Below are 27,640 nucleotides of genomic sequence, written 5' to 3'. Positions count from 1 at the left end.
CACGTCCACATAAAATATCATAATGAACCAGTTGTGCACCTCCCTCACAAGTGAAAAATACTCTGAATGTACAGTTTACACAATGTACATTTGCAGCCAAACCTGACCGTACAGTACATTCCCCTTTCCGCCCCTCGTCTATACAAACGAAAATAGATTTTCTTTTCCACCCGCATCACTCTCCTTCAGTTTTAAGGCGTAAAAAACTATTATTATGGACTTAGATCTTAGAAAGTGGGGCCGCGTTGAAACTCAATAGGCAAAAGGCAGAGAAAGGGCCCCAAGCGTCTCTCTCAGCGCGAGCAATGAGGATGTGCGCCCGCTCGGTAGTAGGGCAGCCTCGGGCAACGCGCTGGCACCTAACTCTGCCGCATAAACAGCGGTCCTGCAAACCGGGCCCTGCCGCGCCCTCCGCAGATAGTGCAGGAAACCAGCGACGGGCGGAGGCTGAGGAATTAAACGCCCCGTGGAGGGCTCCGGGCGCTTCCGGGGACAGGAGGGCGGGACGCCGGGGCTCAGCGGAGCTAACACAAGCCCGAGGCCACCTCCCCTTTGCCCAGCGCCACCGGAGCCGCTTCACTCGACCTGCGCTCAGCAGCGATCGACGCCGCCAGCCGCTCCCGCACCGGTACCGCAGCAGCCGCCCCTGGTTCCAGCCCCGGCCTGGCGCCCCCTGCCGCGGTGCCCGGGGGCCGCCCGCGTGTGGGGCGGGTGCTGCCGCGCTCGCTGCCTGGGGCGCGGTGGGAACCCGGAGCCGGGCTGCGGGGCGGGGGCGGGGGCTGCGACTTGTGTTTAGTTTCCAGCCTGGGGCTCGGGGTCGCTCGGGTCTGGCGGGCGGGCAGGAGACGCTGGGAGGCGGAGGTGGGCCCGGGCATCGGCCCCAACGGGGTTGGCTCAAGCAGCCGAGGGCGGGGGGGTCCGGCTGGTGTCCGGTGAGTTTCGTTTCTCTTGCAGTGAGCGCTCCTGCTCGGGGCGCTGGGAGAGCGTGTGCGGTGGGGGGTGAGAGCCAGGAACCGAACCGTGACCCCCGCGTGTGATGGAAGCCGCCAGGCCGGGGGGTGCGGCACCCTGTGCTCCTGGTGGGATGGGCGGGAGCGAGGGGGCAGCGTATGGGGGGGACAGGGGAGGAGTCAGGCTCCTAGGAGCCCGGACCCCGGAATCTTGACTCCAACTCACAATAGGCACCTGGGGGCCTTTCCTGCCTTGAGAAGGTGGCTCAGCCTGTGGTTTCCTCCTCCCAGTAAGACCAGGTGGAGGAGGGGGGTTATTTAGCCTTATGGTCCCTCCTAACCCTGTGATTCTGTGCGCCTGGCGCTGGGTTTCTTAGTGCCAGCCAAGGACCCTTCCCTGGTTCCCTTGCCGGTGGGCTAGGACAGAGCTGGTGGGTGTGGTACACGCAGCACAGGTTGCTGGTACTTGGGATTTATTAAATCCGTTGCACATACAGGAGCCCTGCCTTGGCTGCTGACTCTTGGGGGAGAGGCTCTGGTGATGGAGGTGCCTGGCACTGCCATTCACTGAGGCAGTAAAACAGGGCAGGTGTCTCTAAATGAATCCCTGCAGCCCTGAAGTGTGGGAGGCAATAAAGCTTGCAATGAACATACTACGGTTATTTTCATAATTTCTGTATCATGGCATAAATCCGCACTACCCATGACAAAACTGAGCCTGAAGATTTTACGATCCACTGCTAGGCCTGCATGTTGTTTTGGCTGGTATTTCAATAAGTATATAATGTTGTAGCCCTGTTAGTCCCAAGATATAAGAGACAAGGTGGGTGAGGTAATAGCTTTTATTAGACCAACTTCTGTTTGTGAGAGAGACAAGCTTTCCAGCTATACAGAGCTCTTCAATACCTTTCTGAGACCCGAAGAAGTTTTAAAACTTGTCTGTCTCACCAACAGAAGTTGCTCCAATAAAAGCTGTTGCCTTCCCCACCTTGTCTCTCTAATAAGTCTCTAAAACAGACAGTACAAACTCACTGGAAGGTTAGACTGTGAACCTGAATTAAATTTTAATCGAAATGTGGGGATTAATTTTTTCTGACTCATTGCTTGTATTATGCACATTCTGGGTTCCTCACTTTCTTTTCCTCGCTTTACAGATAGAGCTAACTGTATTTCTAAAGTTATGTGACATTGTGGTCACCAGATAGCTTGTTTTACACTAATACATAAGACTTTTTCTTTTTGAGGGGTGTGGATAGCCACTTCTGGGTACACCCTTTAGGCCCCAGTCCTCAAGCAAACCCTGTATAAAAGCCCACTCACTGCTTCATGGAGTCCTACCAGGCTGCAGAGGTCCAGACATGCAGACAGACTTACTGCAAGATTGTGGCCTTAGTTTTTAAGATAACTGTATATCTGCACAAACATTACAACTTGTTAAATACTGCCTTGGCTCCCATTACACTCCCAAACAAGGGGAGATAGATATAGGTATGCATACGCAATTTTTTATGAGATGAATTTTTAAAATTCAGAACTATTCACAGTATTCAGAGAGCAGAGAAGAGGTTTTTGACATTGATTTGACAAAAACTAATCAATTGGCTGCCTTGTAGATGTCACATTTGGAATGGGCCTTAAGGAAGGATTTAAATATGGGGATTGAAGTTGCTTTGGAGACTAGTTCAAGAAGGGAGTTTCATGCATGAGAGAAGTGCCGATGTGGAGAGAAGGTATTTGGTAGTAGAGGTTCTTTAATTTAGCAGACAGAGGTGTAACGAGATCCTATAGCTGGAAGTTGAAGCTTGACGAAATCAAATGGAAAGTAAAGTGCAAATTTTGAACAGGGAGGATAATTAACCATTGAAATAACTTACCAAAAGACTTGATGGTGTCTCAATCACTTCACATTTTTAAATTAAGATTGGCTGTATTTCTAAAAGATATGCTGTAGTTCAACCACAAGTTATGGGGTTGATGTTGCCCTAATGAGCGTGTCTGAAGTACCTTCACATGCTCATAAGGCGAGTGAAACTCTTAGAGTTATGCGGATGGTCATGAGGGACCACTGTAATCCTTAAAATCTGAGTCCTGTACAAACTTGATGTTTGCTAGCAGGGGTAGAGTGGAGGGACTGGGGCAGTTTTGGCATCGGGGGCGGTGGGGGGGTGTTGGAATGAACAGACAAAGAAGGTAGACCAGTTATGCAGGGCCTTGAAGTCAAGAACAGGAAGCTTGAACGTAATGCAGTTTGGAAGGGGAGCAAGCCCTTTGATAAACAAATCCCTCACATCTCCTAGTTTCCCATTTCTACTCCATAACTTTTTGTTTCATTCAACTGGATTTATTGAATATGTATACATTAAGTACAGTATTTAAACAGAGATGGACAACATGATACACACCGCTACCTGACATGTGCCTTGGATGCACTGTGAGGAACAATATGAAATTAAGTGCTCTTTTATTATTATAGCCTCTTAATATCTCTGTGATAGTTTTTAAATGTTATGTCAATTCTAAAAAAGGTAGCTCTTATTCTCCTGTATATGCAGGTTAGCAGTTATCAACTACATTGGATTTTTTCCCCTAATTTTGACTCTTTTCCCTCTTTCAGCTTCAGTAACTAGAGGAGAAATGCACTGCAAATTTGCAAGCCTGTAAAGCCTGTGGCAGCTGTTATGATTGCAGGAGTGGTTCTTTTTAGAGTGTGTTGACCATAGATCTAGAAATTTTTCTAAATTACAAAAGAATTATCTGTTGTGGCATGGAAACTCACACTGTAATGCAGGGAGTTATCCTACACAGCACAGAGCAAAGGGGAAATACGAGAAATGCCATTGTCTGAGATCCCAGAATTTTATTCCCTCTGACATGTAGCCATCTGTACCAGCGCACATACAGACTCCACTGTTTGGTAAACTAAAAAAACGGCTCCATTATCATAGTCATGAAAGGAATCTGATTGGCTAGGCCTAATAATAGGGCCCGTGATATACATAGACCTGTATACAACAGAGAGATGCTTTCCTCTAAGGGAGAGGGAGAAGAATGTTCTTTTTCCTAATAGGATTACTGTAAAATGGAAAAGGGCAGATGATTCAGTTACTCGGTAATATTGCCATCAAACCAGATGGTCAATTAATATTCTAAATCAAACAGAGTCCAAATGTATTCCTGTTATTTCCAAGTTAGCACTATCTCGGAACCAGAGTGAGTGCCCCTTTGTACGTTGATTATCTGTTTTAGGGTTTGGATAAACTTCTGTCTTCAGTAATAAGACAGCATGATCACAACAGATCGGTCTTGCAATATTTGGTCAGAGGTGTTTAGGAGCTAGCAGGTCTGCGATTTGCTTTCTTGTCTCGTAGTTTGGAGTCAAGGAGGACAAAGAACAAATGCCAGTACTGAGTCTGTTGTTTTTCTAGAACATAATCAATTTAATTTCAATCAACTTGCAACTTAAGTTCAAGGTGCTTTTAATAGTGCCAAAAAGGTACATGATGCAAAAAGCAAATAAGCAAAAAACACCACGGGAATTAAAACTATAAAACATGTATCACATCTACACAAGAGAGAGGGAGATCCAATTCTAGTACAGGGAGGGGGCAAATTGGCTTACACCTCATCTGTATCCTCTGGCCCTTCAGTGTGGGTTAGAGTATCCCACAGGGCTTCCCTAATTTGTTCCCTGTCTGTCTTGGATTGATAGGCCTTGTGGCAGCTGAGGAATAGCCAGTGCATAGGAATGCACTAGTCAAGCCTTCCTCCCCCAGCACACCATCTAATATTGAAAAATATGGAAAACAAAAATAAGATTGTCCATTCTCTCTCACTCTGTATGATATAAAATAGAAGAGATCTGTCTTCCCACTCCCACCCCTCAATTTTCTTGACAAGTGGGATGTGAGCAGGCCATTCCAAAGAGTGTAGTTCTTGTCCAGTGGACGCATTACTGTAAGATTACTTATCAACTGCTGATCATGAGGGCTGGAAAAAGGGAATCAGAGCGGTTACAGTGTGCAGTTTGGCACAAGTGACAAGTTATAAAGGTGCAGATCAGTCATGCTGAGCTTGTATTGGTGACTTCACTCGAATCATGTGGTTCGCCTCACAGCATACAATAGATAATGAACTCTAATTTTGTAATCTTTAACTAAACTGCTCGTATTCTAGGCGGATCCATTCAGCTGTAAGTGACATGAATAAAAAAACCAGCAGGTTGGGGCAAAAGGTCTGTGTTGCAGACTCCATGCAAACTTTGAATCAGGAATTAAGCACCCCGAGCACTGAGATTGCCCACAACAGAGTGGTTCCTTTGAAACTTTCCATTTTAAACAGAACAACCTTTCTCACAGTGAACAACTCCTAAAAGAGACACATCCATTGATGAGAATGCATACCCTAAATTGAAAATGTTATGTCCCGATAGGAGGCATGTGGATACAATGGTACTGGGTGACCACGTAACAACCTAGATGGATCATCTTTGCATCGCTGTTAGCGTAAATGTGGTCTACAAGTTTGAACATTTGATGAGTCTGACAATTTTCTCTTCTGCCTCTTCCCAAACCCATTCACTGCACTTGGCTCTCAGACCTGTGTATTAATGGAATTATCTTGCTGGCAAATCAGAAGTCTTATCTGTATGACAGCTGTCAGGACCATGATATTCTGTAACCTAGAAACCCAACACAAATAGTAACACTGGGAATAGATAATCCAGTCCAGTGTTTCTCAAATGTGACCACCAGGGGCTTTTTGTGGGGCCACAGACCACCTGGGTGGTGATGGGGGAGAGGGAGCAAAGCATTATCTCCCCCCCTTCCCTTCCTGTTGTTCCCTTCCAGGATGCACCACCCTGCACCGCCTCTGGAGACAGGTGAGGCACAACCCTGAAGAAGCAAGGTGAATTCTGGACCTATGGGGCAGGGGCACAGCGGGGGTTGGGCTTCAGTCTTGGGGTGGTTGGGTGGTGGGATTTAGGGAGCCGGGCTGTGTGGACCAGGGCTTCAACCACAGGGCTTTGTGCGCCAACACCTGGCTGCAGCCGCGATGTTTTGGGTGCTGACCCCTCGCTCTAGCCACGTGGCCCTGGCCTGCGGCCAGGCCCACAGGGCTTCAGGCTCCAACCCCTAGCTGTGCGGCGGCAGGCTCTGATTCCTGGCTCTGGCTCTGCGGCACCAACCCCTGGCTCCATGTTCTGACTCCCAGCCCTGATCACGAGCCCTCAATGCCAACCCCTAACCCCAGCTGTGCAACAGTGGACACCACCCTGGGTTCTGGTGGGTGCTGGTCCTGGGCGTCAATCCCTGTCAGTGATTGCCAATTCCTGATGCCAGCCCCAGCTGCGGATCCCCAGCCCTGGCTGCTGATCACAGGAGCTGGCCTGGCCACTGACCCCTAGCCCTGGCTGTGCATCAGTGGATGCCAACCCCGGGCTCTAGGAGTGCAGATCTAGCCCTGGGTGCAGATTCCTGGTGGCGGGCACCAACCCCCGTCTGCGTGGCGGCAGGCTCCAACTCCAAGCCCTGGCTGCCGACCCCTAGCTCTGGACTTGCAGAAACGGCCACTGGTCCCAGGTACTGACTCCCCAGCCCCTGCCATGAGTGCCGACCTGAGCTCTGGCAGGAGCTGGCCCTGGGTGCCGATCCCCAGCCCTGGCCATAAAGCAGGTTCTGACTCCGGCTCCTGACTCTGATTGTGCAGCTCCTGCCCCGTGCTCTGGCCACTGGCACTGACCCCCAGCTACATGGCCACTGACCCCCGGGTCTGGTCACGGGGCTCACCGTCCACCCCCATCACTCCTGATCCCTGCTGCCTCACCTGGCCCTGCATCCAACCCCCCACCCCCATTGCCCCGGACTCCACTGCCTTCCTGGTCCCACATCCATCCCCCCATTACTCCTGACCCCTGCTGATTCCCCCTCCATCCAGGGCTTAATTTGTCCTGGGGCTTGCTGCGAAAAGTGGTATTAACAAACGTGCAAATATCACTTTTCACAGCATTATTTTTATTATTGAGTCTGCAAAAAAAAAAAAACCTACATAAGTAAATTACAATGATTTGGATGTCTATATGTGCATATATATTTATTTTTCCTAAAGTGAATAAAGTAATTTAGGAAATAGTGTCAGTGCGACCACCAGCAAGAGTTGGTGGCCATACTCTGAGGCCACCAAAAAATTTTTTGTGAGAACCCCTGAATTCTAGTCTCTGATAAAGGCCCAGTCGCTACATGTAGTCAATTAGACCAATGGCAGAAAAATAATCGAAGTGTAGCTGACTACAATAAGCATACTGCAAAGTATGTCTGAAAGTGGAAACTTAGGAAATTTGCAAGGGCATGATGGTATTTTTCTTCCAATACTTTAAAAATAATTGTTTAGATGTTAGCTGGATGGAATCAAAACTGAAAACTTTGTCACAAAAAATAATCTTTAAATAGCATTTTTTTTATTTCAAAATTCTGGTAGTACTAGGTTATCCCTTTCTGACAGCTCAGAGGAATAAGATGTGGAGTTACTTATCTTAGACCACAGAGAGAGTCCATTTCAGAACCAGGAAAAGAGCTTCTGGTTCCCAGTCTTTTGCTTGGATTGCTGGAACAATAAAACTTTTCGATGGAATTACATAGAAAATCTGCTGTGTTACAACAGTTCAACTGGCTAGCGTGTGTGTCTAGTAGGATTTTTGCTACTGCAGTTGTAACATACAATGTGGTTGGAGTGTGTTTTCCAGTAAGATGGCTACAAAAATTTGCATGAGTAAACTTAACTGCATTCTGTGCAGGGCAAAATTTTTTATTTTTTGTAAGTCCCACAAAGTGACATCACTAAATATTATTGTTGCCGGCACAGAGTACCTGAGGCAGGCAACAGCAAGGTTCGTTGCCCGGTGTGCATCACCCAATAATCACAACGGGGTGGAGAAGCGGAAAAGTTTATTTGAAGCTTCAAGTGGTACAGGGAGACAGTAACCTCAAATCCTGTACACAGAGCAGGAAGTTACACAGACTTTTATACATCCTTTCTTCAACATACTTATCCAATAGCAAGCTGCCCTAAGTATCTGTATAGCCAGCCAATCCAGATACCAGCTAGTTCCCTTTTTCTTTGTACCATCTGTTAAACCATATATAAAGCTGCTTTGTTCAGCATTGTTCTGCCATATGTACCCTGTCTGGCCTTGTTTAGTTTCAGACAGTCTGATTTTGCAACATATTGTTGCAAAATCCCCAGCATGACTGTTGTGAGTGCCTCCGGGCGGGGGCGCCAAGGACACTTGGGCCTAGTGCGAGGGGGCTTCATGGACACTCGTGGTCTTCCATACCATCGAGTTACCTAGTGGCCATGCCAGTGTCCCCAACGTTCTCCTTAATTCAGTGTTGTAGAGTAAATGCCCTTCTTATTGCTTGAGCTCTGATAATTTTCAGAGTACACCTCAAATATCTAAAGATCAATCAGATGATAATGTAGTGTAGAAAACCCATCCTGGTTAATCTCAAATTTAAGTTTTAGTTAATCATTCTCAGTGAAACAGAAAAAAAAAATCTCCAACTAAATGTTTTTCTCTTTGTGAGGCTGGAGGGCTGTGGAGATTGGTGCTCTTATTTTTAATTTAAATGCAGTTCTTTTGCACTCTTTCCTGAGTTTAACAAAGCCTCTGTCTTGAGTCAGTTACAGTTACGTACAATATCAGACAAATATACTTGATAGTTTGGCAGGCGTGTTGAATAATGCCTTAGTTAACAGCAAAGCTGCCAGCAAGCATTTTTCTTTTGTTGAAACAAGAAGTTGGTAGGATGTGGGTTTTTTCCTCTGTGTTAGACATTGTGAGTTGGGAATGTGAATTTGGTGTAGGTTTGTGTTTTGTAGCAATAAACATACCAGTGTTAGTTGCTGCCTTAGGATAAAAGATTTGAGACATTTTGAAGTTTTTGTTACTGGCTGAGACCATAAAATGGCTGTAAATTGTTATCTGTAGTTAATCCACTATTATCATCTCAACTGATCATGTTGTAGGTGGCTGGATCTGTAACCTCAGGTTAACCCTCCCCCACTTCCTCCAGGTGGACTGTTCACACTTATTTTCTAACAACCTCAGAAGTGCAAGTGTTTACCTGTGTGGTGTAAAATTCTCTGTGGATTCTTTTTTTAAATTCAGTCTAAGCTTTACAGTGCACAAGTGTTTCATGTTCCAGTGGTACTTAGGGTAACCAAACATGGACTGAATCAGACTTCGAGTTTCTGGTAAACAGTGCAACGCGTACCAATTTGTAACCTCTGGATGTCATCATGACCAACAGTACTTCCTCTCCCCCCCCCTTTTTTTTTTTTTCTTTTTCTTTCAAGAGTCAATGGGGCAATAGGATGGAGTCTGGGCTCTGGGACCCTCCCCCCTCATGGGGTCTCAGTGGCTAGACTTCAGCTTGTGCCTGAATTCTATACTGAAGTTTTATAGCCCTGCAGCCCTGAGTCAGCTGACCCACGCTAGACACATCTGTGCCTCAGGTCTTTCGCTGCAGTGTAGACATAGCCTGTGTGTCTTGCCCAAGGCCACACAGGAAGCCTGTAGCACACCAGGGAGTTGATACTGGGTCTCCTGAGTCCCAAAATAGCACTGTAATCAACAGTCCATCCTTCTACAAAAATGATTTCTTTGCTACTGTGCTGTAACTGTGCACTTGAGAAATCCCCTAAATAGCTGAATAGTTTTAGAATATTTTTATTAGAAAGTTGCCTTGACAATTTTGTATAGACTCTCCAGTTTCTTTTAGCTCTTTATTGCCATATCACTAACCAAATAAATCCCGCCCCCCTCCCCCCCAACAATTAATTTAAATTAGTATTGCCTGCTGGTTATAGGTTCTGAAAATACAAAACATATCAATCAGCTCTAATTCATAGAATCATAGAATAATAAGACTGGAAGGGACCTTGAGAGGTCATCTAGTCCAGTCCCCTGCACTCCTGGTAGGACTAAGTATTATCTAGGCCATTTCTGACAGAGGTTTTTATAACCTGCTGTCATTAAAAATAAAGGGAAGGGCAACTACCTTTCTGTATACAGTGCTATAAAATCCCTCCTGGCCAGAGGCAAAACCCTTTCACCTGTAAAGGGTTAAGAAGTGAAGGTAACCTCGCTGACACCTGACCAAAATGACCAATGAGGAGACAAGATACTTTCAAATCGGGAGGAGGGGAAACAAAGGGTCTGTCTGTGTGATGCTTTTGCCGGGAACAGATCAGGAATGCAGTCTCAGAAACTCTGTAAAGTTAGTAAGTAATCTAGCTAGAAATGCGTTAGATTTCCTTTTGTTTAATGGGTGGTAAAATACACTGTACTGAATGGAATGTATATTCCTGTTTTTGTGTCTTTTTGTAACTTAAGGTTTTGCCTAGAGGGATTCTCTATATGTTTTGAATCTGTTTTCCCTGTAAGGTATTTACCATCCTGATTTTACAGAGGTGATTCTTTTACTTTTTCTTTAATTAAAATTCTTCTTTGAAGAACCTGATTGCTTTTTCATTGTTCTTAAGATCCAAGGGTTTGGGTCTGTGTTCACCTGTACAAATTGGTGAGGATTTTTATCAAGCCTTCCCCAGGAAAGGGGGTGTAGGGCTTGGGGGGATATTTTGGGGGAAGATATCTCCAAGTGGGTTCTTTCGCTGTTCTTTGGTTAACACACTTGGTGGTGGCAGCATACGGTTCAAGGACAAGGCAAAGTTTGTACCTTGGGGAAGTTTTTAACCTGAGCTGGTAAAAATAAGCTTAGGGGGTCTTTCATGCAGGTCCCCACATCTGTACCCTAGAGTTCAGAGTGGGGAAGGAACCTTGATACCTGCTCTTAAAAATCTCCAATGATGGAGATTCCACAACCTCCCTAGGCAATTTATTCCAGTGCTTAACCTGACAGTTAGGAAGTTTTTCCTAATGTCCAACCTAAACCTCCCTTGCTGCAATTTAAGCCCATTGCTTCTTGTCCTATCCTCAGAGGTTAAGAAAAACTATTTTTCTCCCTCTTCCTTGTAACAACTTTTGCGTACTTGAAAACTGTTATCATGTCTTCTCTCAATCTTCTCTTTTCTAGACTAAACAAACCCAGATTTTTCAATCTTTCCTCATAAGTCATGTTTTCTAGACCTTTATTCGTTTTTGTTGCTCTTCTCTGGATTCTCTCCAATCTGTCCACCTTTCCTGAAATGTGGCACCCAGATTGGGAGCTTTCCAGTAATTTCTTTATGCATAAGTGTATTTGTAATGAGCAACTACCGGGCGGCAGCATAAAAATAAAGCCATTATGTTATGGAGATTAGTAAACAGACTGCAATGTGGGCTCCTTTTCACTGGCTGTTGGATGGAGACAACCAAATTAACTTCATATAAGCTACAGAACAGTCATCAGATGCCAACACAAACTTTTTTTATTGCTAGTATGTGTTCTTGGATGGGCACATATGTTTACTACTCATCTTCATTAGACTTTCTTTAATCCTAAAGAGTCTGTCATATTACAATGTGAATTAAGGATAATATTCCTTTTAAAATCCTCTTGTCATGATTGCTCCCAATTGGTTGAGTGAAAAATGCTGGAAGCAGAATCTCCTGTTGGTCACTGACACAGGAATAGATGGGCTGAGAGTATAAAACAAACCCAGTGCTGAACAATTGCCCTCTAATTGAGGTGTCAGGAAGGGAAGAGGAAAGGAAGTTAAAAATGACTGAAACATTAAAGAGAAAAGACTATTATAAAGAGCTCTTTTCTTACCTGTGTTTCCCTCCCCATCATAACCTCTCTCTCTTCCTACTGTGCCCATTATATTTTCCTATTTCTCTTCCCATTTTGCCTCAATCTCCCTATCTCTGCAGAAGGGGCACTCCACCCCTCTTAGGACATATAGTTGCAGGATCCACTTTCCATAACTCTGCTGTGAATAGAAGACAAACACTATCCTAGTGGGCTAGAAACAGCCAAGTAATATGTGGATTTACCACTAATGAGTGAATAAGGCAGATGTTTAAAGAACTTTAAACCCAAAATCACTTTTTAGTTGACTAAGAAAGTTACCAACCCAGATCATAAAGTACATGCAGTGAATATTTTACACCAGAGAATGTAATATAAATTCAAATAATTATGTACTGCAGGTTGGATTAAAGTAAATTTGAGGTATTAAGTATTGCACAACTGTGACTTAAACAACGTGCCTCCAATAATGACCATTAAATATAAAACAAATTCAACATCTGCTGATAAATTTGGATCACCTGTATAAATATGAAATATAAATTGTATTCGTGTGGCTAAACAGTTCTGTAAGCTAGGTACTGAATTCCTGAAAAACTGTGTATAATGTTTTTGAAAATCGACACGAATCTTGGAGAATTGGAAAACTTTGCAATTTTTGTGAGTTTGTCCCACTTGTTATCTGAAGGCTCTTATAAACTTGGATTTTGAGAGAGAGAGAGAGACAGAACACGTGGTCCTTAAACTTATTTGACACTGTGCTAGATCCTGAGGTGATGTAAAACCAGTGTGGTTCCACTGACTTCAGTGGAGTTATGGTGCTTTATACCAGCTGAGAATCTGGCACATTAAATACTCCATTATATTTTAAATCTGTATCTTATATGATCTTTCCTTTGTGTTTTATAGGTTCTGAACTATGGATAACCTCAGTAAAGCAAACACCACCTTTGCACTCAACCTATTCAAAAAGCTGAGTGAAAATACCAATACACAGAACTTATTCTTTTCTCCTTTGAGTATCTCCTCTGCTTTGTCCATGGTTTTCTTGGGTGCAAAAGGTACCACTGCAGCCCAGATGGCAAAGGTATGTCTGGATAAACTTGGACCACTTAACACAACTTTGCTCTAGAAGCTGAACTACAGATCTCGATTGAATGTTCTGTACCTATGGAAAACTCCCATTATCATCCTTGTGAGCCTGAGAGTAGAATTTTGGTGGCACCATACAGCTGAGGTGCCTTGAAAAAGAGAGAGCTGTCTAGCTGCCTCAAGAGTTAGAAAAGAACTTCTTCAATTACATTCTCTGCTATTAATATCAGATTATACTAGTAACCTAAATATGTCTTAAAAACATAGCCAGGAGCATTTTCTTAAAATCAGGCCCCCTGTAAGGTGTCAAGTTGGGCAACCAAAAAAAATCACTAGTCGCTTTTGAAAATGTAGGCCTCGTTCATTAAATTCTTAATGCCAAATCCTGCTCCAATGAGCACTCAGAACCTCGAGAGAGAAAGAGGGCCTAGGGAAGAAGAGTTGGGTGCCAAGTATGGAGCCCTGAGGTCCCACTGAAAGGTCAAGCAAAGACCTAAGAGGAGAACCAGGAGATGGAGTCACAAATGCTAAGGGAGAACAAGATTTAGAAAAGGAGAGTGATCAATAGTGGCAAAATTGGCAGGAGTCAGGGAAGATGAGCATGGAGTTGAGGCCCTGAGATCTGGCTGAAAAGAGGTTATTAGAGGGAAGGACTTCTGTGTGGCATCTACATCCTTTTAGGTTCTCTTAGCTTGTACTTCTCTTATATTTTTAGTATAGTTTACTTGGAGTCTTGGGGTGAGAACTACAAATTTCAAAACTAGATTTATAGCTGTCCACTTAGAGTCTTATACAATATTTGGCTTGGGGAGGGGAAGAGTATGTCTAAACGTGCAGCTTCAACAGTAAAATAGGGTGGAGTTAAAACTGATTCCTTATAATCTGTAAGGACTTTTAGAATTGGCATGTATATGTCTTTTTGTTTAGAATAATGTTGCTAAAAATTACATGCACTAGTGGGTGTGCCAAAGTGGCAGACCTGTGAGTCCATGACAGTGGGTGTGAACATTCCCTTGTTCTGTGTCAGTAAAATCTGTTGCTCAAAATATCAAGCAGTACAACAGCTCTGCAATTGTCCTGGAATTCATATCATGACATTTTTTAGCAGTTATTACTTTGAAGCAAACCCAACATTTGGGAGGTAGTTTTTTTGTAAAAATTCAATCTTTTTAGTGTCACTTTAACTCAAACCAAGGATGAATTTTAAGCTTTGATACTAGGGTTATTTATTTAAACTACAATGTTTAAATAAACATTAAGACAAATTCTTCTGTTGCATTGGTGTAAAACTGGAGTAACTATTAGATTTCAATGGAATTGTGTCCGATTTACATCTATGTAAATGAAAGCAAAGTTTTGCTTGATCTTGATTTTCAAAACGTTGACCTACTAGATGTGACATCAATGAATTTAGCCCAGAGACTTACCATGGGTCTCCCTCAGAGTTATCCCAGACTACATTTGGTTGAATTGGGCCTGTTGTGTCCGATGGGGACTGTGCCTTCGATGAGCTGCCTGTCTCCCCTGTTGTCTGTTTGGTCCTTTGGGAAGCCTCTGAGGTCTTGGGCTATTTTTGTCACTTTGGGCATTTGCCTCCCCACATGCAATGAAGCATTGTAGAGCTAAAGTTTTCCCTTAGAAAGGGATGTTCAGGGTGTCTTACTTCACTACAGTGTTTCCTAGTATAAGAGCCATTCTTGATCTCTAGTAAATAAATCTTGTTCATATTAAAGCAAAGGACTAATGTACTGGAGCACTAAGTCATTTCATAACATTTCTTCATTCCACTAATGTTTAAGCTCAGATAAAAGCCAGATCTGTTCTTGAATGTATTCCCAAGAGAACCTGTGCTAACTATTGTACTATAAGGTGCTTCATCTTAGTGAAGAAGGAAAAGAATGAGGAATGGAACAATGCAAACATAAAATGATGCAAGAAAAATCCATTATGGAAGGCAAAATGGAGACCCTGTTCAAAGATAGCAGCATCCTATGGTAGTGCTTGAATTGAAGGCATAGTTCCAAAACATTGCTAGAAGCTTTGGGAAAAGGACTGTTGAAAGGGATACCATCAACATAAATCTTACCTTGTCTGAATTTTTTTTAACCTCTTAGTGTTGCAAGTAACAGTTAAGATTAGGGAAAAATAAGGGACATTTCCCCCAGTTTGTATACTTGTGCATTTGACAGCACTTGGTGCTTCACTGTTTCTTCCATAGAGACATTTTCCCTGTTTGTCAGGCTCTTTTGCACAATGAAACAAATTAAAAGAAAGTAATTATAAAGCTACAAAAATCGACATGGGGATATAGAGACAAGTATAGGACCTGAAGCTACTTTAAATTCATGTATGTTTTGAAACTGAGTAGATTTCAAGTTGATGGTTTTCCTTTAAACTCTCCAGAACTGTTCATTTTATGTGCCCTAAAGCTAGGACTGAGTGAGGGGTCTCTTCAAAACAGCTATGTTTATTCCCACGGTAAAAATTTGTATGCAGTTTCTCTCTCCTCACCTGCACAATGAGTCCAAATGTGTTGGGTTTTGGGAAATCCTTTCCCTTTTAGGGCTGTCTTGGGTGTTCAGGCTGCAGCTTTCATCTCTAAGCTGCTGAAAGGCATTGTACTAACCTGTCCCAAAGTGCATGTTTCAGCACGTGTGTCATGCTGAGTGTATTCCTCTCTTTTTCTATAGGTGCTTTCTCTGGACGAAACTGAAGACATTCACGATAGATACCAGTCCCTTATTTCTGAAATTAACAAGCCAGGCACTAATTATTTGCTTAGGATTGCCAACCGGCTCTATGGGGAAAAGACGTTTACATTTCTTGCAGTAAGTCAAACGTTCAGTTTGCTTTTCTGTTATAACACATTTGCTAGGCTTCCATTTCTGAGTGCAAATAAAGGTGTTGGCTTTAATCTGCAGGCAGTATGTAGTTCAGGACCTGACTAACCAAAGCCAGTCTCCTTGTAAAATCCATTCATGTGTTCAGCTGACTGTTTGACAGTCCCTAGCTCTGAACTCTAGAGAACTGGAGCACAGCGTTGTCAATGGAAGGTCCGTCAAACCCCAACTCTTCAGCATTCCATTAATCACTCAAGTATTTTTGGCCAGGAGCTAAGATTAAGGATTTCCTTCAAATGGTGGACAGGGAGGGTAATAGGCATTATTGTGTGACTTTTTGCGGTGTCTTCCTTCCCCCTAAATTGGACAGTGCATTCAAAGGACACAGCAATGGCCACATAATTATTTTTTTAAATCAGACAGAAGAATGATTAAAAATTCTCCAAAGACTTAGCTGAGAGTAACAGCTACTGGGGTATGCATTTCCCTTTTAAAATGTGTCCAAAAACGTGTACCCCTAATTTTAACCTTACTCTTTCCGATACCCTTCCTTCATCTCAAAAAATTAAGAGATAACTGAAAATCTCTCAAGTTTTAGATTCTAAAAAACAAACTTGCATTTTCAGTAAGGTAATCAACCTTACCTGCCCCATTTTACAGTAATTCTATTACTAAAAGGATTGCCAGTATAAACTGGCTCAGATCAAGAGTTCCTCTTCTCAATAAAGTTAAAACCACTGTGATTACATATTTAAACTTTGCATCTTTGGCATTTGGTCCATAAAATAGAAGACTCCAAAATACAAATTGGAGAGAGAGAGCATGATTTTGACCTAACCACATAATTACTGACCTATTGATATTTGCACAGCAGGCCTTTTATAAGGCTGAAGAGCTTGTGGTTATGGTCCACACATATTGTAGAAAAAGATATAGAAATAACCCCCCTGAGGTTTCACTTCTGAACTAGATCAGGTTTGGGTTACTCTGGGAGGGTTACAAAAAACTTTATCTAGAGATTGATTTACAAAGCCTTGTACTCTCAAACCGAAGCAAACTGATTGCATTACTCTCAGCATGCAGTCTTGTTGATCTGTCAGTAAGCCAGCTTCTTGGACTAATGTAATAATAGAAAATAAAACATTCAATTTGAAAAGAAGTGACAACAAGTTGGTGTTAAAGACTATTTTATGACCCCTTCTAAAGTGGTGGGAGAGGAAGAGGTAGATTCTATGTTTGAGTCTTCTACAACTGCACATCAAAAAAATATATTGTTAAGACATCCTGCTTTGTTTGTCCTAGACATTTATAGATTCCTGCCAGAAATTCTACCATGCAGAGCTAGAACAACTTGACTTCTCTAGAGCTGCAGAAGATTCCAGAAAACATATAAATGCCTGGGTAGAAGAAAAAACTGAAGGTAAGTAGCTTGCAGAGTTCCAGTGTCTTTCTGAACAGCCAAAGCCTGCTTAAAAAGCATATGGTCTTAGGAGAGATACAATAAGGGAAGGAGAGGAAAAACAGAACTGAATCCTTCAGATTAAGATGTAGTTCTTGTCTTGTGCAGTAGGTAGAAGATACTGTAGTTAATAACACAACTAAGTAGATAGATGCGTACCAGCTAAAATCTATTCTTCCTTTAATGTGTCCTAAAGGTAAAATCCAGAATCTGTTGGCTCAGGGCATTGTTGATTCAATGACCAGACTGGTCTTGGTGAATGCCATCTACTTCAAAGGCAACTGGGAAACCCAATTCAACAAGGATTGCACAGTGGAAAGGCAGTTTAAAATTAACAAGGTATGAAGTAGGGAAATGTCACTAATTTTGCAGTACTCTTCACCCAGAGAAAACAAAAAATGCTTTTAATCAGGATTGCCCTAAATACACTTTACTACAATCCTCTATTCTATTCTATCCCATCCCATCCCCTCAACACAACCCCTTTGGTTAATTTATTGCAAACATCTTTGAAACTACATTTTCAATTAAATACATTAACTTAGATGTATCCCTTGTTTCGCTTTCTGCTGCATCTCTCACTGTATCTTTTCAGTGTTGGAGGGAGGTAGCCTTTAACATAAAATTTTAACATGGAAGGGAAGAATGTGGATAAACGAGTGTCAGACTCCATAAATTGGGATCCCATAAATTGTTCAGTGGTTAAATGACTTCCAGGTTCTCTAATCTCCTTGTCCTCTAATGTGCTGCAGTTTTATGTGCAGAACTACCACAGAATTAAGGTTACTTACAGAAACTGGTCCTCTGCTTCAGTTTTTACCCAGTGATAAAATTGGAACACAAATAATGCTCAAGTACCTCACATCTTGTAAGGTTTGATTTGTGACGATGGCTAATTCTCCTCACATCAGTGTAAATCAGGAGCAACTCTACTGCAGTCCGTGGAGGTAAATGAGTGTATGCTCTTTGGGACAGGGACGGTCTTCTTGCTGGGACAGTGGTGTCCTGATCCATGGCTGGGATTCCAAGGGGTACAACAGTATAAAAAGTGTGAGAAGAATTGGGTCCTAGGGAACATACATGCGTTCAGATGCTTTGGCACATGGAACACTTCTCTTTACAACAAGCTTTAATCAAAACAAGATCATTTTTGCTTTAAAATGGATTCCACAATTAAATTGATACAAATTAGATCAGGTTTCTTTTTTTTAGCTACTCACATCACAGTGTGAAAATCTCGTCTTAAAGTGCATCCATACTACCCCAAGGCATAATACAGTAATTCTCATTGTGGCAATAGGCCAGCCCTCCTTCTTGCAGAAGCTCATCCATCCTCATGGGACTGTCTCAAAATAGCACAAACAGGGACTGGTAACATGATTCTGGAGAGCTAAATCTATTTGCATACCAAGAAACTGAATGAAATGTGAGCCATCCTGTGTGACTTGTACCCATCCCTTCCTGGATGGTGAAAGACATTCAGGAGTGTCTGGAAGCACTACTGTCTCTTAATGCCATCTTTTAGAGAGAGAATTTTATCGCCCAGCCCAACACATGTTATAGTCAGGCCAGCACTCCAGAAGCCATGAATGGAAACCAGACTTTACTGCTTGAGGGTCTAACTTCTTTCCCATTTGTGAATAATGTAATGAAAATGCAAGTGGATACACCTGCTTACCATCTGTATAGTTGACCTCCCCAAATCTGGGCTTCAGACCTTGATAGGTAACAGACAGCACAAGTAGTGTTGATGGATGACCTGCTCTTGTCCATGGATGAGAGACATACATTCACACTACTGGATCTTTCTGAAGCATTTGATAGAATGCTATTGTCCTGCCTTAGACCTACTGGGGAGTTCGTGCCAATCTTTCCTACCAGGCCATCCCCAGAAAGAGCCCTAACTTGTGAAGTTGCTCAGTTCTCCCTTTTCTTCTTTGGGGGTTGGGGGGAATCTGTACTATGCTGACTCCCCATTGAATACAGGGGTCATATTAAGGTTTTGACCCTAATCTTCAAAGCTGTCTCTGAAACTGGGCTGAGCTACCAGAGGACTGCATTTTCTTCTTGACAAGGAATATAACCTTTAAAGGAATTCATTAGGAACTACAGAACTGTCAGTCACCAAAACTCGAGTGGAAGACAGCAGATGATCCACAACTATGAAATTCACTTTATAAGGCACAGGAATGACCACAAATCTCAGTGCTTCCAGAACAAACTGTAAAACTTACTCTTTTATCCTCAGCCTGCTTACACTTACTAGTCATAATGAACTGTCAGAAATGGAGTTCAGATAAGCACTCAGAAATCCAGATGCTACCTGAGCTTTTAGGCTTCTCTCTGGTATCAACCCTGAACACTCCCAACAGCCTTTCCAGCATACTAATAGCCATTCTCTTTAATCTACTTACAGGATCACTGTTCGTTTTTGCTGCCTGCTCCTTCCCTAAAACGTGGCAAGATCTTTAAGAAAATCTGACTTTGTGCCCCTGTCCACACAACCCCTCCTTTTCTGTATTAACAGGCAATAACAGCGATGGCCATATTTGCCATTTAGCAGTCAGATGTTTGAAATCTCCTGCCTACTAATCTTTTAGATTTAAGTTTTGGAAAAGTTGGATTAATGGCCTTACAGTTTCAGGCTAATTCCTATTTTCTCATCTTGTTACTCATCTTGAATGACAAGAAATTAATGAAAAAGCCTCACAAGCTTGTGCTCCATAAGAAAAAGGGTAGGAGATAGTGGATTTCAAAATGGTCATTTCAAACCATTAGTGGCTTTATAATTTTAGGATTTAATTATTTGTATAATGTCAGTAAAATATTTTATATTTGAGATTGCATTCCGGGACCAGTAGCCTAAAAGAACTAAATATTTAAGCTGAAGATGTTCCCTGTCCATTTGAAGCCAAGATTAAAATGTTTTTAAATTAAAAGGCTTGAATCCAGGTGTGAAACTCTTTAGCACAGAGGTCCAGTGTTTTTACAATTTTGTTGATAGGAAGCTACACACTAAGCAACTAAAATACCTCTGTTGTTTTCCTGAAAATAAATCTCAAGGGACTGGGCATTACAAATGGGAAAAGCCTGATGAAATTCTAGTTCATTCCCTCCCAACCCAATGGGCAATGGTAGGACCCTTCCCTACAATATTTTCTAGTTCTCTGTCCAGCCTAGTTTCAGATGTCATAAGTGATTTGAATCCCAGTTCTTCTAGGTTAGTACTAACATGCTGGCTCTGTATTACTTGTTGACACTGATACTTTTTTTTTTATTTTTTATTTTTAAAGAATGAGACCAAACCAGTGCAGATGATGTTCAAGAAAGCTAAATTTAACATGAGCTACATGGCAGACTTTCGGACCAAAATCCTTGACCTCCCTTATGTTGATAACGAGACTAGTATGATCATCCTACTTCCTGATGAAATCCAAGATAATTCCACTGGCCTGGAACAGGTAAGGCATTTGTACTGAATACAAAGGCAGCTCAAATCCTGCCAGAGAAGAGCATTTGACTAAATCTCATTTGGAGCTTGGGACTTGAATTCACAAATCTAAACTCACCAGTATTAACACAAGGTGGGAGAGCTGAGAACGCATTGCATCTGTCCCCCAAGGGATGGGAATACCATGTGTTACTGTCAGGTAAACCCAGCTCTCTCTGATGTCCAGGGAAATGTTAAGTTCTGAAAAGAGAGATTTCTTGACCAGAGGAGGGGTCACCAGGGAGTGGGATGAAGCCAGAATGTAGTGAGCGACAGACTGAAGGAGATCCTGGAGAGCTTCCATTCTCACAAAAATCACTTCCTGTTTGACAGATTTTTCCCCGTATTCCTTTCTAACTGTTGTGGGTTGGGCTCTCCCTCACTGTACCTAACGATTGCTTCATATGGGAGTCTTCAAGTGCTCCTCCATTCAAGAGCTGATTTCCTTTCTGTACTATATTGTTACTGAGCTGGCAAGGGATGGCGAAATAGCAATGCCTCTCCCACAGTAGCCACGTGTCATAAATATAAAGGGAAGGGTAACCACCTTTCTGTATACACTGCTATAAAATCCCTTCTGGCCAGAGGCAACATCCTGTTACCTGTAAAGGGTTAAGACACTCAGGCTAACCTGGCTGGCACCTGACCTGAAGGACCAATAAGGGGACAAGATACTTTCAAATCTTGGGGGCGAGGGGAGCCTTTTGTTTTGTGCTCTTTGTTTATGTGGTTGTTCTCTCTTGGGACTGAGAGAGACCAGACAGAAATCCATCTTCTCCAACCCATCCTAATCCAAGCCTCCAATATTGCAACCAATATAGGTAAGTCAGTCAAGGCGGATTAGTTTCTTTTGTTTTATGTGAATTTTCCCTCTGTTAAGAGGGAGGTTTATTCTGTTTTCTGTAACTTTAAGGGTTTGCCCAGAGGGGGATCCTCTGTGTTTTGAATCCAAATACCCTGTAAAATATTCTCCATCCTGATTTTACAGATTTGATTTTCACCTTTCTTTTAAGAACCTGACTGATTTTTCCATTGTTCAAAGATCCAGTGGTTTGGGTCTTTGATGATTTTGTAATCGATTGGTTAAGATATTATTCTCAAGCCTCCCCAGGAAAAGGGGTGTGTAGGGTTCGGGGTGGGGGGGGGGGGCTGGGAAAGACGTCTCCAAGTGGTCTCTTCCTCTGTTTTGTTTAAAACGCTTGGTGGTGGCAGCATACTGTTCAAGGACAAGGCAAAGTTTGTACCTTGGGGAAGTTTTTTTTTTTTTAACTTAAGCTAGTAAGAATAAGCTCAGGGGGTCTTTCATGCGGGTCCACACATCTGTACCCTAGAGTTCAGAGTGGGGAAGGAACCTTGACACCATGTCTTCCAAGTACACTTCATTACTAGTGACAACATGCAATTGTATTAACTTGTCATCACGAAAGATGGATTTGTGACAGTACTTGCATATAGTACAGTGGGGCTCTGATCCTAATTAGAGGACCTTTTGAATATACTGATAAGAATGTATCTGAATGCCATTTATTTTTTGCTTCTGACCTCAGCAGTAGCATTCACTCCAGACCAGGAAAGGATGCTAATCCCTGCTGTGTAAACACACACAGTCGTCATTGTTTCATTAGTATAAATTCATGGCTTTTCTTCCTCTTTAATTTTGACTCTTTTTCTTATAGCTGGAAAGAGAACTTACCTATGAGAAACTTATAGAGTGGATAAATGCAGAAATGGACTATAGTGAAGTGGAGGTATTTTTACCCAGATTTAAGCTGGAGCAAGCTTATGATCTGAAGCCTGTTCTGAAGAGCATGGGAATGGCTGATGCATTTGACAGAAAGAAGGTGGATTTATCTGGAATGTCAGCAAGCAATGACCTAGTTCTGTCTGAGGTTGTTCACAAGTCCTTTGTGGAGGTAAATGAAGAAGGCACTGAGGCAGCAGCTGCTACTGCAGCAGTGATCAATTTGCGATGTGCACTGATTGTACCACGGTTCACTGCTGACCATCCTTTCCTCTTCTTTATCCGGCACAACAAAACTGGCAACATTCTGTTCTATGGCAGATTTTGTTCCCCCTAAAAAGAAAAAAATGCAGCCATTAACACAGTAAAGTTATTTCCATTGTACTATCTTGGGATTTTTTTTTTTTGCACTCTAAGCAACAAGATTTGTACAGATGCTGTACGTTACATGGTGCAACCCTACACACCCTTCTCTCTTGTGCCTGAAACCGCTTTTTGTAATCCTCTATTCAAATTTAAGCAACAGTTTTAAATAGGATCATTTAAGAATGTCTGTTCCAAGTGGTAAGACTTAAAATGGCGTTTACCATAGTTCACTGGAAAACACCCCTTGTATCCTGTATATCTAAATAAATTCTTTAGCTTGAGTCCTGGCTCATCTTTAGCCATAACTACTTGCTTAATGCATCCCTCCATCTCTGTACATATTCCCCTAGAAATCTGGTTCTCATACTTGGGGTTGCTTAGCAACAAGTGGTAAGATCTTGTGGGGAGAGGAAGAAAGAAAGAAGGAAGACTGGCTTCTGACTGACCTCCAAATGCTTTTTGCAAGTTTCCCTTCTCCCTGTCTTATTTTCCAGACTGTTTCCTTCCATGTCTAGCTATGCAGCCATCTAACAGATTTTTAGGAACACTACTAACACAACTGTCATTGGGGAATAATTGATCAAGTACTTATTCAAGACAAGGAATGAAGTCAACTCCACTGAAGTCAATGGTAGAACTTGTTATTGACTTCAGTGGGGTCAGAATTTCACTCTGCATGTATCTTATCACTAGTTAACCTGGGTTACACTAATGTTTAACACTTGTGAAACAGGACAGACATTTCTATAGCAAAGATTATAATAAACTTCCAGGACACATACAGTAACTTAAATGTGAGAGCTCTCATTTGTATCTAATGTAACAAACCACGAAGGCAATATGTAACTCAGCAGTTTGTATAGCTTTTTTGCTCAGACAAATAATGCTAAACTCTCCAGCCTTAGTGGCTTTATACAGTGATTTTGGTCTTGCTGTTTCTGCTCCTTGAACAAAAAAATAAAGGAACTGATGTGAAGTGCTATGTAGTCAGGTTTTGTTTGGTTTTAATTGTGTAATTCTTCAGCTGTAGTGCGATCGAAACAAATGTGTGAATTTTTGCCATCGATAACTACCAGGGACAGGCTCTGCCATTTTAAGACTACACTAGCAGGGTTCCCACTCCAGTGAAGTCCAGTATGTATTGCCTCCTTTATAATACTTGGCTGCCAAGAACATGTGTAAATAGAGTCAATAGAGTGGTTAATTTGGAACACAGAATTTAGTGCTGTTCTGAGTGTTGAAGCTAATTCAGTTTCAGCATCCAATTAGGTTTGCAAACAGCACCTCTTAACCTGGCAGAGTGAAGTCTGAGTAGGTAAGGAATAGTGTCAATGAAAACCTTGTTGTTGAAAATAACCTTTCACTGTATTATAAATTGCAATAAGATACCAGTCCTGGGTTGTATGCAAGGTTTTCATTCCCTCTGCCAACTACAAATCCTGACCCTTCACAATCTTTGCCCCTACAGGCACTGGTACAGAGTTTGGCATTATCCACAAAACTGTAAGGAAGTAGAAACACTGACTTGACTTTAAAGGAGGTGAAAAGGAACGATCCCTGTGGGCAGAGCTAGGGCATTCTAAGCTGCCCTGGGATTTGACAGTGGGCATGCACCACAGCAGTTCCTTAACTCTGGAGAAATTTAGGGAAACCCTCCTACCAGCTGAAGCAGTTCACTATTAAAACATATTTCATTATGTGTATTTCAGTAGTGCCTAGAGCTCCAACCATTACTGGGGGCCTATTGCGTTTGTACACCGCCTACTACAGAGAGACAAAATAGTCAAAACAGAAGAAGGGAGAAGCAAAGTGACTCGTCCAAAGTCACAGCAGGTCACTGGCAGAGCTGGGAGTAGCACCCACATTTCCTAACTTCCAGTCCAGTGCCCTGTATCTTAGATCCACGCTGCCTTATTGTCACCACGGAGCCAAAAATCATTGGTGGCAGGAACAACACAACTGACTTCAGATGAGTTGCTCGTGCTTCCATCAGCAATGATTTTTGGCCCATAATTCTTTCACTTGGCAGGAAAGAAATGGGAGACTTTGTTAGTTTCATTTATACTATTGCCTGCAACTTGTGTATTTTTTTTTTTTTTAAAATTGTCATCCATTACTCAAATGCAGTAGAAATTCTGTGCGAAAAAGTAAATGCAAGCTTAGAATTTAAGTTGCTCCATATGACTAAATTAAACTGAGTGATATTACTGCTTTACTTCCATAGTTTTGGGATTTTTAAAATCCCGGAGTCACATGCTTCAGTGTCAAGTTCCAAGACCGTGAAAAGAGAAAATAAAAGCAAGGGCTGTTTGCAGTGGTGTCCTGACCAAATCCCAAATTAGGTTAAGGCATTCTGAAACCTATATTAACCACTTCTTCAGTCTGTTCTAAACTAACGCTCCTATGCAATACTGAAAATCTGCTTCAGTTCAGAGGTGACTGCATTTCTATGGTAGGTAAAGTAATACCATAGACTTGCTAATTGTACCCTTTAAGATAATTTACTTCACCTCAATCTTTGGTGTATTCTAGGTGTTCCCCATAGTAAGTAAGGGAAAGTTTGGAGAATACTGAGGTAATCGTTTATAAAAGACAAAGCTGACAAATTTAAGGGGGACCACTTAATCCATCACTGAAGCATACCCACCTCTGAGGTAGAATGCTGCAGCTACTAACAGCACATCATTCACCACATGCATCTTAAGAGCGGACCAAAAGAATTAGATACATTACAGGCTCGATTAACGTTTATGAAGTTCTCTGACACCTCCTGGATGAAAGGCAGAGTTGGCAGTGAGATTTCTCACCCAACAGAAAATAAATATCAATCCCATCTCTTATAGCATAAAGTCCTATAAACTTGTTTAGTTCTACAAATCTGTTTGAGGTCATAATGTGCAATATTGTTACCAGGAATGTTGGCCTGAAGCTTACATGAACTTTTGGCATTTTTTAAGACTTCTGTAAGAACATTTCTTCATAGGGATCAAGGAGCGTAAATTTCCTCTCTCTATCTTTGGTAAGTAAGGGAAATATTGTCCTCTTTAGGTGGTAATATTTGGAGAGATCTATCCATCACTTGTCTTTTAAATAAAAAACTCCACTATTAACACCTTCTACTGCACTGACATTAATGCAAGCTGTAGAGCTTGTTTTGGACCAGTAGTTAAGTATTTATGAGAGTGAGGTCTGCACTCATGGTTACTATTTCATAGAATCATAGAATATCAGGGTTGGAAGGGACCTCAGGAGGTCATCTAGTTCAACCCCCTGCTCAAAGCAGGACCAATCCCCAATTAAATCATCCCAGCCAGGGCTTTGTCAAGCCTGACCTTAAAAACTTCTAAGGAAGGAGATTCCACCACCTCCCTAGGTAACGCATTCCAGTGTTTCACCAACCTCCTAGTGAAAAATTTTTTCCTAATATCCAACCTAAACCTCCCCCACTGCAACTTGAGACCATTACTCCTTGTCCTGTCCTCTTCTACCACTGAGAATAGTCTAGAACCATCCTCTGGAACCACCTCTCAGGTAGTTGAAAGCAGCTATCAAATCCCCCCTCATTCTTCTCTTCTGCAGACTAAACAATCCCAGTTCCCTCAGCCTCTTCTCATAAGTCATGTGTTCCAGACCCCTAATTGTTTTTGTTGCCCTTCGCTGGACTCTCTCCAATTTATCCACATCTTTCTTCTAGTGTGGGGCCCAAAACTGGACACATTACTCCAGATGAGGTCTCACCAATGTCGAATAGAGGGGGACGATCACATCCCTCGATCTGCTCGCTATGCCCCTACTTATACATCCCAAAATGCCATTGGCCTTCTTGGCAACAAGGGCACACTGCTGACTCATAGCCAGCTTCTCGTCCACTGTCACCCCTAGGTCCTTTTCCGCAGAACTGCTGCCTAGCCATTCGGTCCCTAGTCTGTAGTTGTGCATTGGGTTCATCCGTCCTAAGTGCAGCACCCTGCACTTATCCTTATTGAACCTCATCAGATTTCTTTTGGCCCAATCCTCTTATTTGTCTAGGTCCCTCTGTATCCTATCCCTGCCCTCCAGCATATCTACCACTCCTCCTAGTTTAGTATCATCCGCAAATTTGCTGAGAGTGCAATCCACACCATCCTCCAGATCATTTATGAAGATATTGAACAAAACCGGCCCCAGGACCGACTCCGGGGCACTCCACTTGACACCGGCTGCCAACTAGACATGGAGCCATTGATCACTACCTGTTGAGCCCGACAATCTAGCCAACTTTCTACCCATCTTATAGTGCATTCATCCAGCCCATACTTCTTTAACTTGCTGACAAGAATACTGTGGGAGACAGTGTCAAAAGCTTTGCTAAAAGCTTTATACTGTGACAACACCCAATGGTTCCAAGCAGAACGGGAGCCCCATTGGTAGGCACTGTACAAACTCAAGAAAGAAAGTCTCTGCCCTGAAGAGTTCAGTCAAAACAAACAAGATCTACGCAGAGAGGGGAAATGGGCTATGCTGTGCAAGCACAGTGATTGGCTGGTAGGCATGCATCTTATTAATTCCGTGGGGGCATTTGTTTTTAATGTAAACTTTCATTGATTAGTCTTCCATGTAACCATAGTTAATCACTTAAAAAAAAAAAAAAAGCCTCCCCAGCTGGTGGTTTCATTACCTTTCTGAGGACAACCATCCTATACCAACACGTAAGCTGGGCTGCTTCACTATTTGCCTTCTGCTTTCCTACTTTGGACTGACTAAAATATCACTGCAGCCAGTCAGAAGAACCCTTCAACAACTATGCTGATTACACAGTCCCTGGAGCTCAGCTCACCAGCTGGAAGAGAAGGGAAGATTTCCCATCTGGCTGTTGAGCAGATGTCTCCAATTACATTACTCTACTATTACTATTGTCTCCAATTACATTACTCTACCTACTTTAAAAAGTGGAGGTTGTTATTGCAACAGAGAG

At 42.4% G+C, this 27,640-nt stretch overlaps 1 protein-coding gene across 3 annotated transcripts; it reads left to right on the top strand.

Moving 5' to 3' along the window:
• The first annotated feature begins 479 nt into the window (after positions 1-479).
• LOC144261309 (serpin B6-like) lies at positions 480-23,665 on the top strand. 3 transcript variants are annotated; one of them, XM_077810725.1, is made up of 8 exons: positions 554-628; positions 5,798-5,855; positions 12,608-12,785; positions 15,481-15,618; positions 16,933-17,050; positions 17,286-17,428; positions 20,383-20,550; positions 22,256-23,665. In XM_077810725.1, exons 3-8 carry the CDS (start codon positions 12,618-12,620, stop codon positions 22,655-22,657), a joined length of 1,137 nt encoding a protein of 378 aa, XP_077666851.1. In that variant the 5' UTR covers positions 554-628; positions 5,798-5,855; positions 12,608-12,617; the 3' UTR covers positions 22,658-23,665. The 3 variants fall into 3 exon arrangements, with proteins under 3 accessions (XP_077666850.1, XP_077666851.1, XP_077666852.1); XM_077810724.1 differs by lacking the exon at positions 5,798-5,855 and having other exon boundaries at positions 480-628; XM_077810726.1 differs by lacking the exons at positions 554-628; positions 5,798-5,855 and adding an exon at positions 8,286-10,418.
• Positions 23,666-27,640: the final 3,975 nt, after the last annotated feature.

The sequence above is a fragment of the Eretmochelys imbricata genome, chromosome 2 (assembly GCF_965152235.1).
Source record: "Eretmochelys imbricata isolate rEreImb1 chromosome 2, rEreImb1.hap1, whole genome shotgun sequence".
Lineage (NCBI taxonomy): Eukaryota > Metazoa > Chordata > Testudines > Cheloniidae > Eretmochelys > Eretmochelys imbricata.
This window is presented reverse-complemented; position numbering and strand designations above follow the sequence as displayed.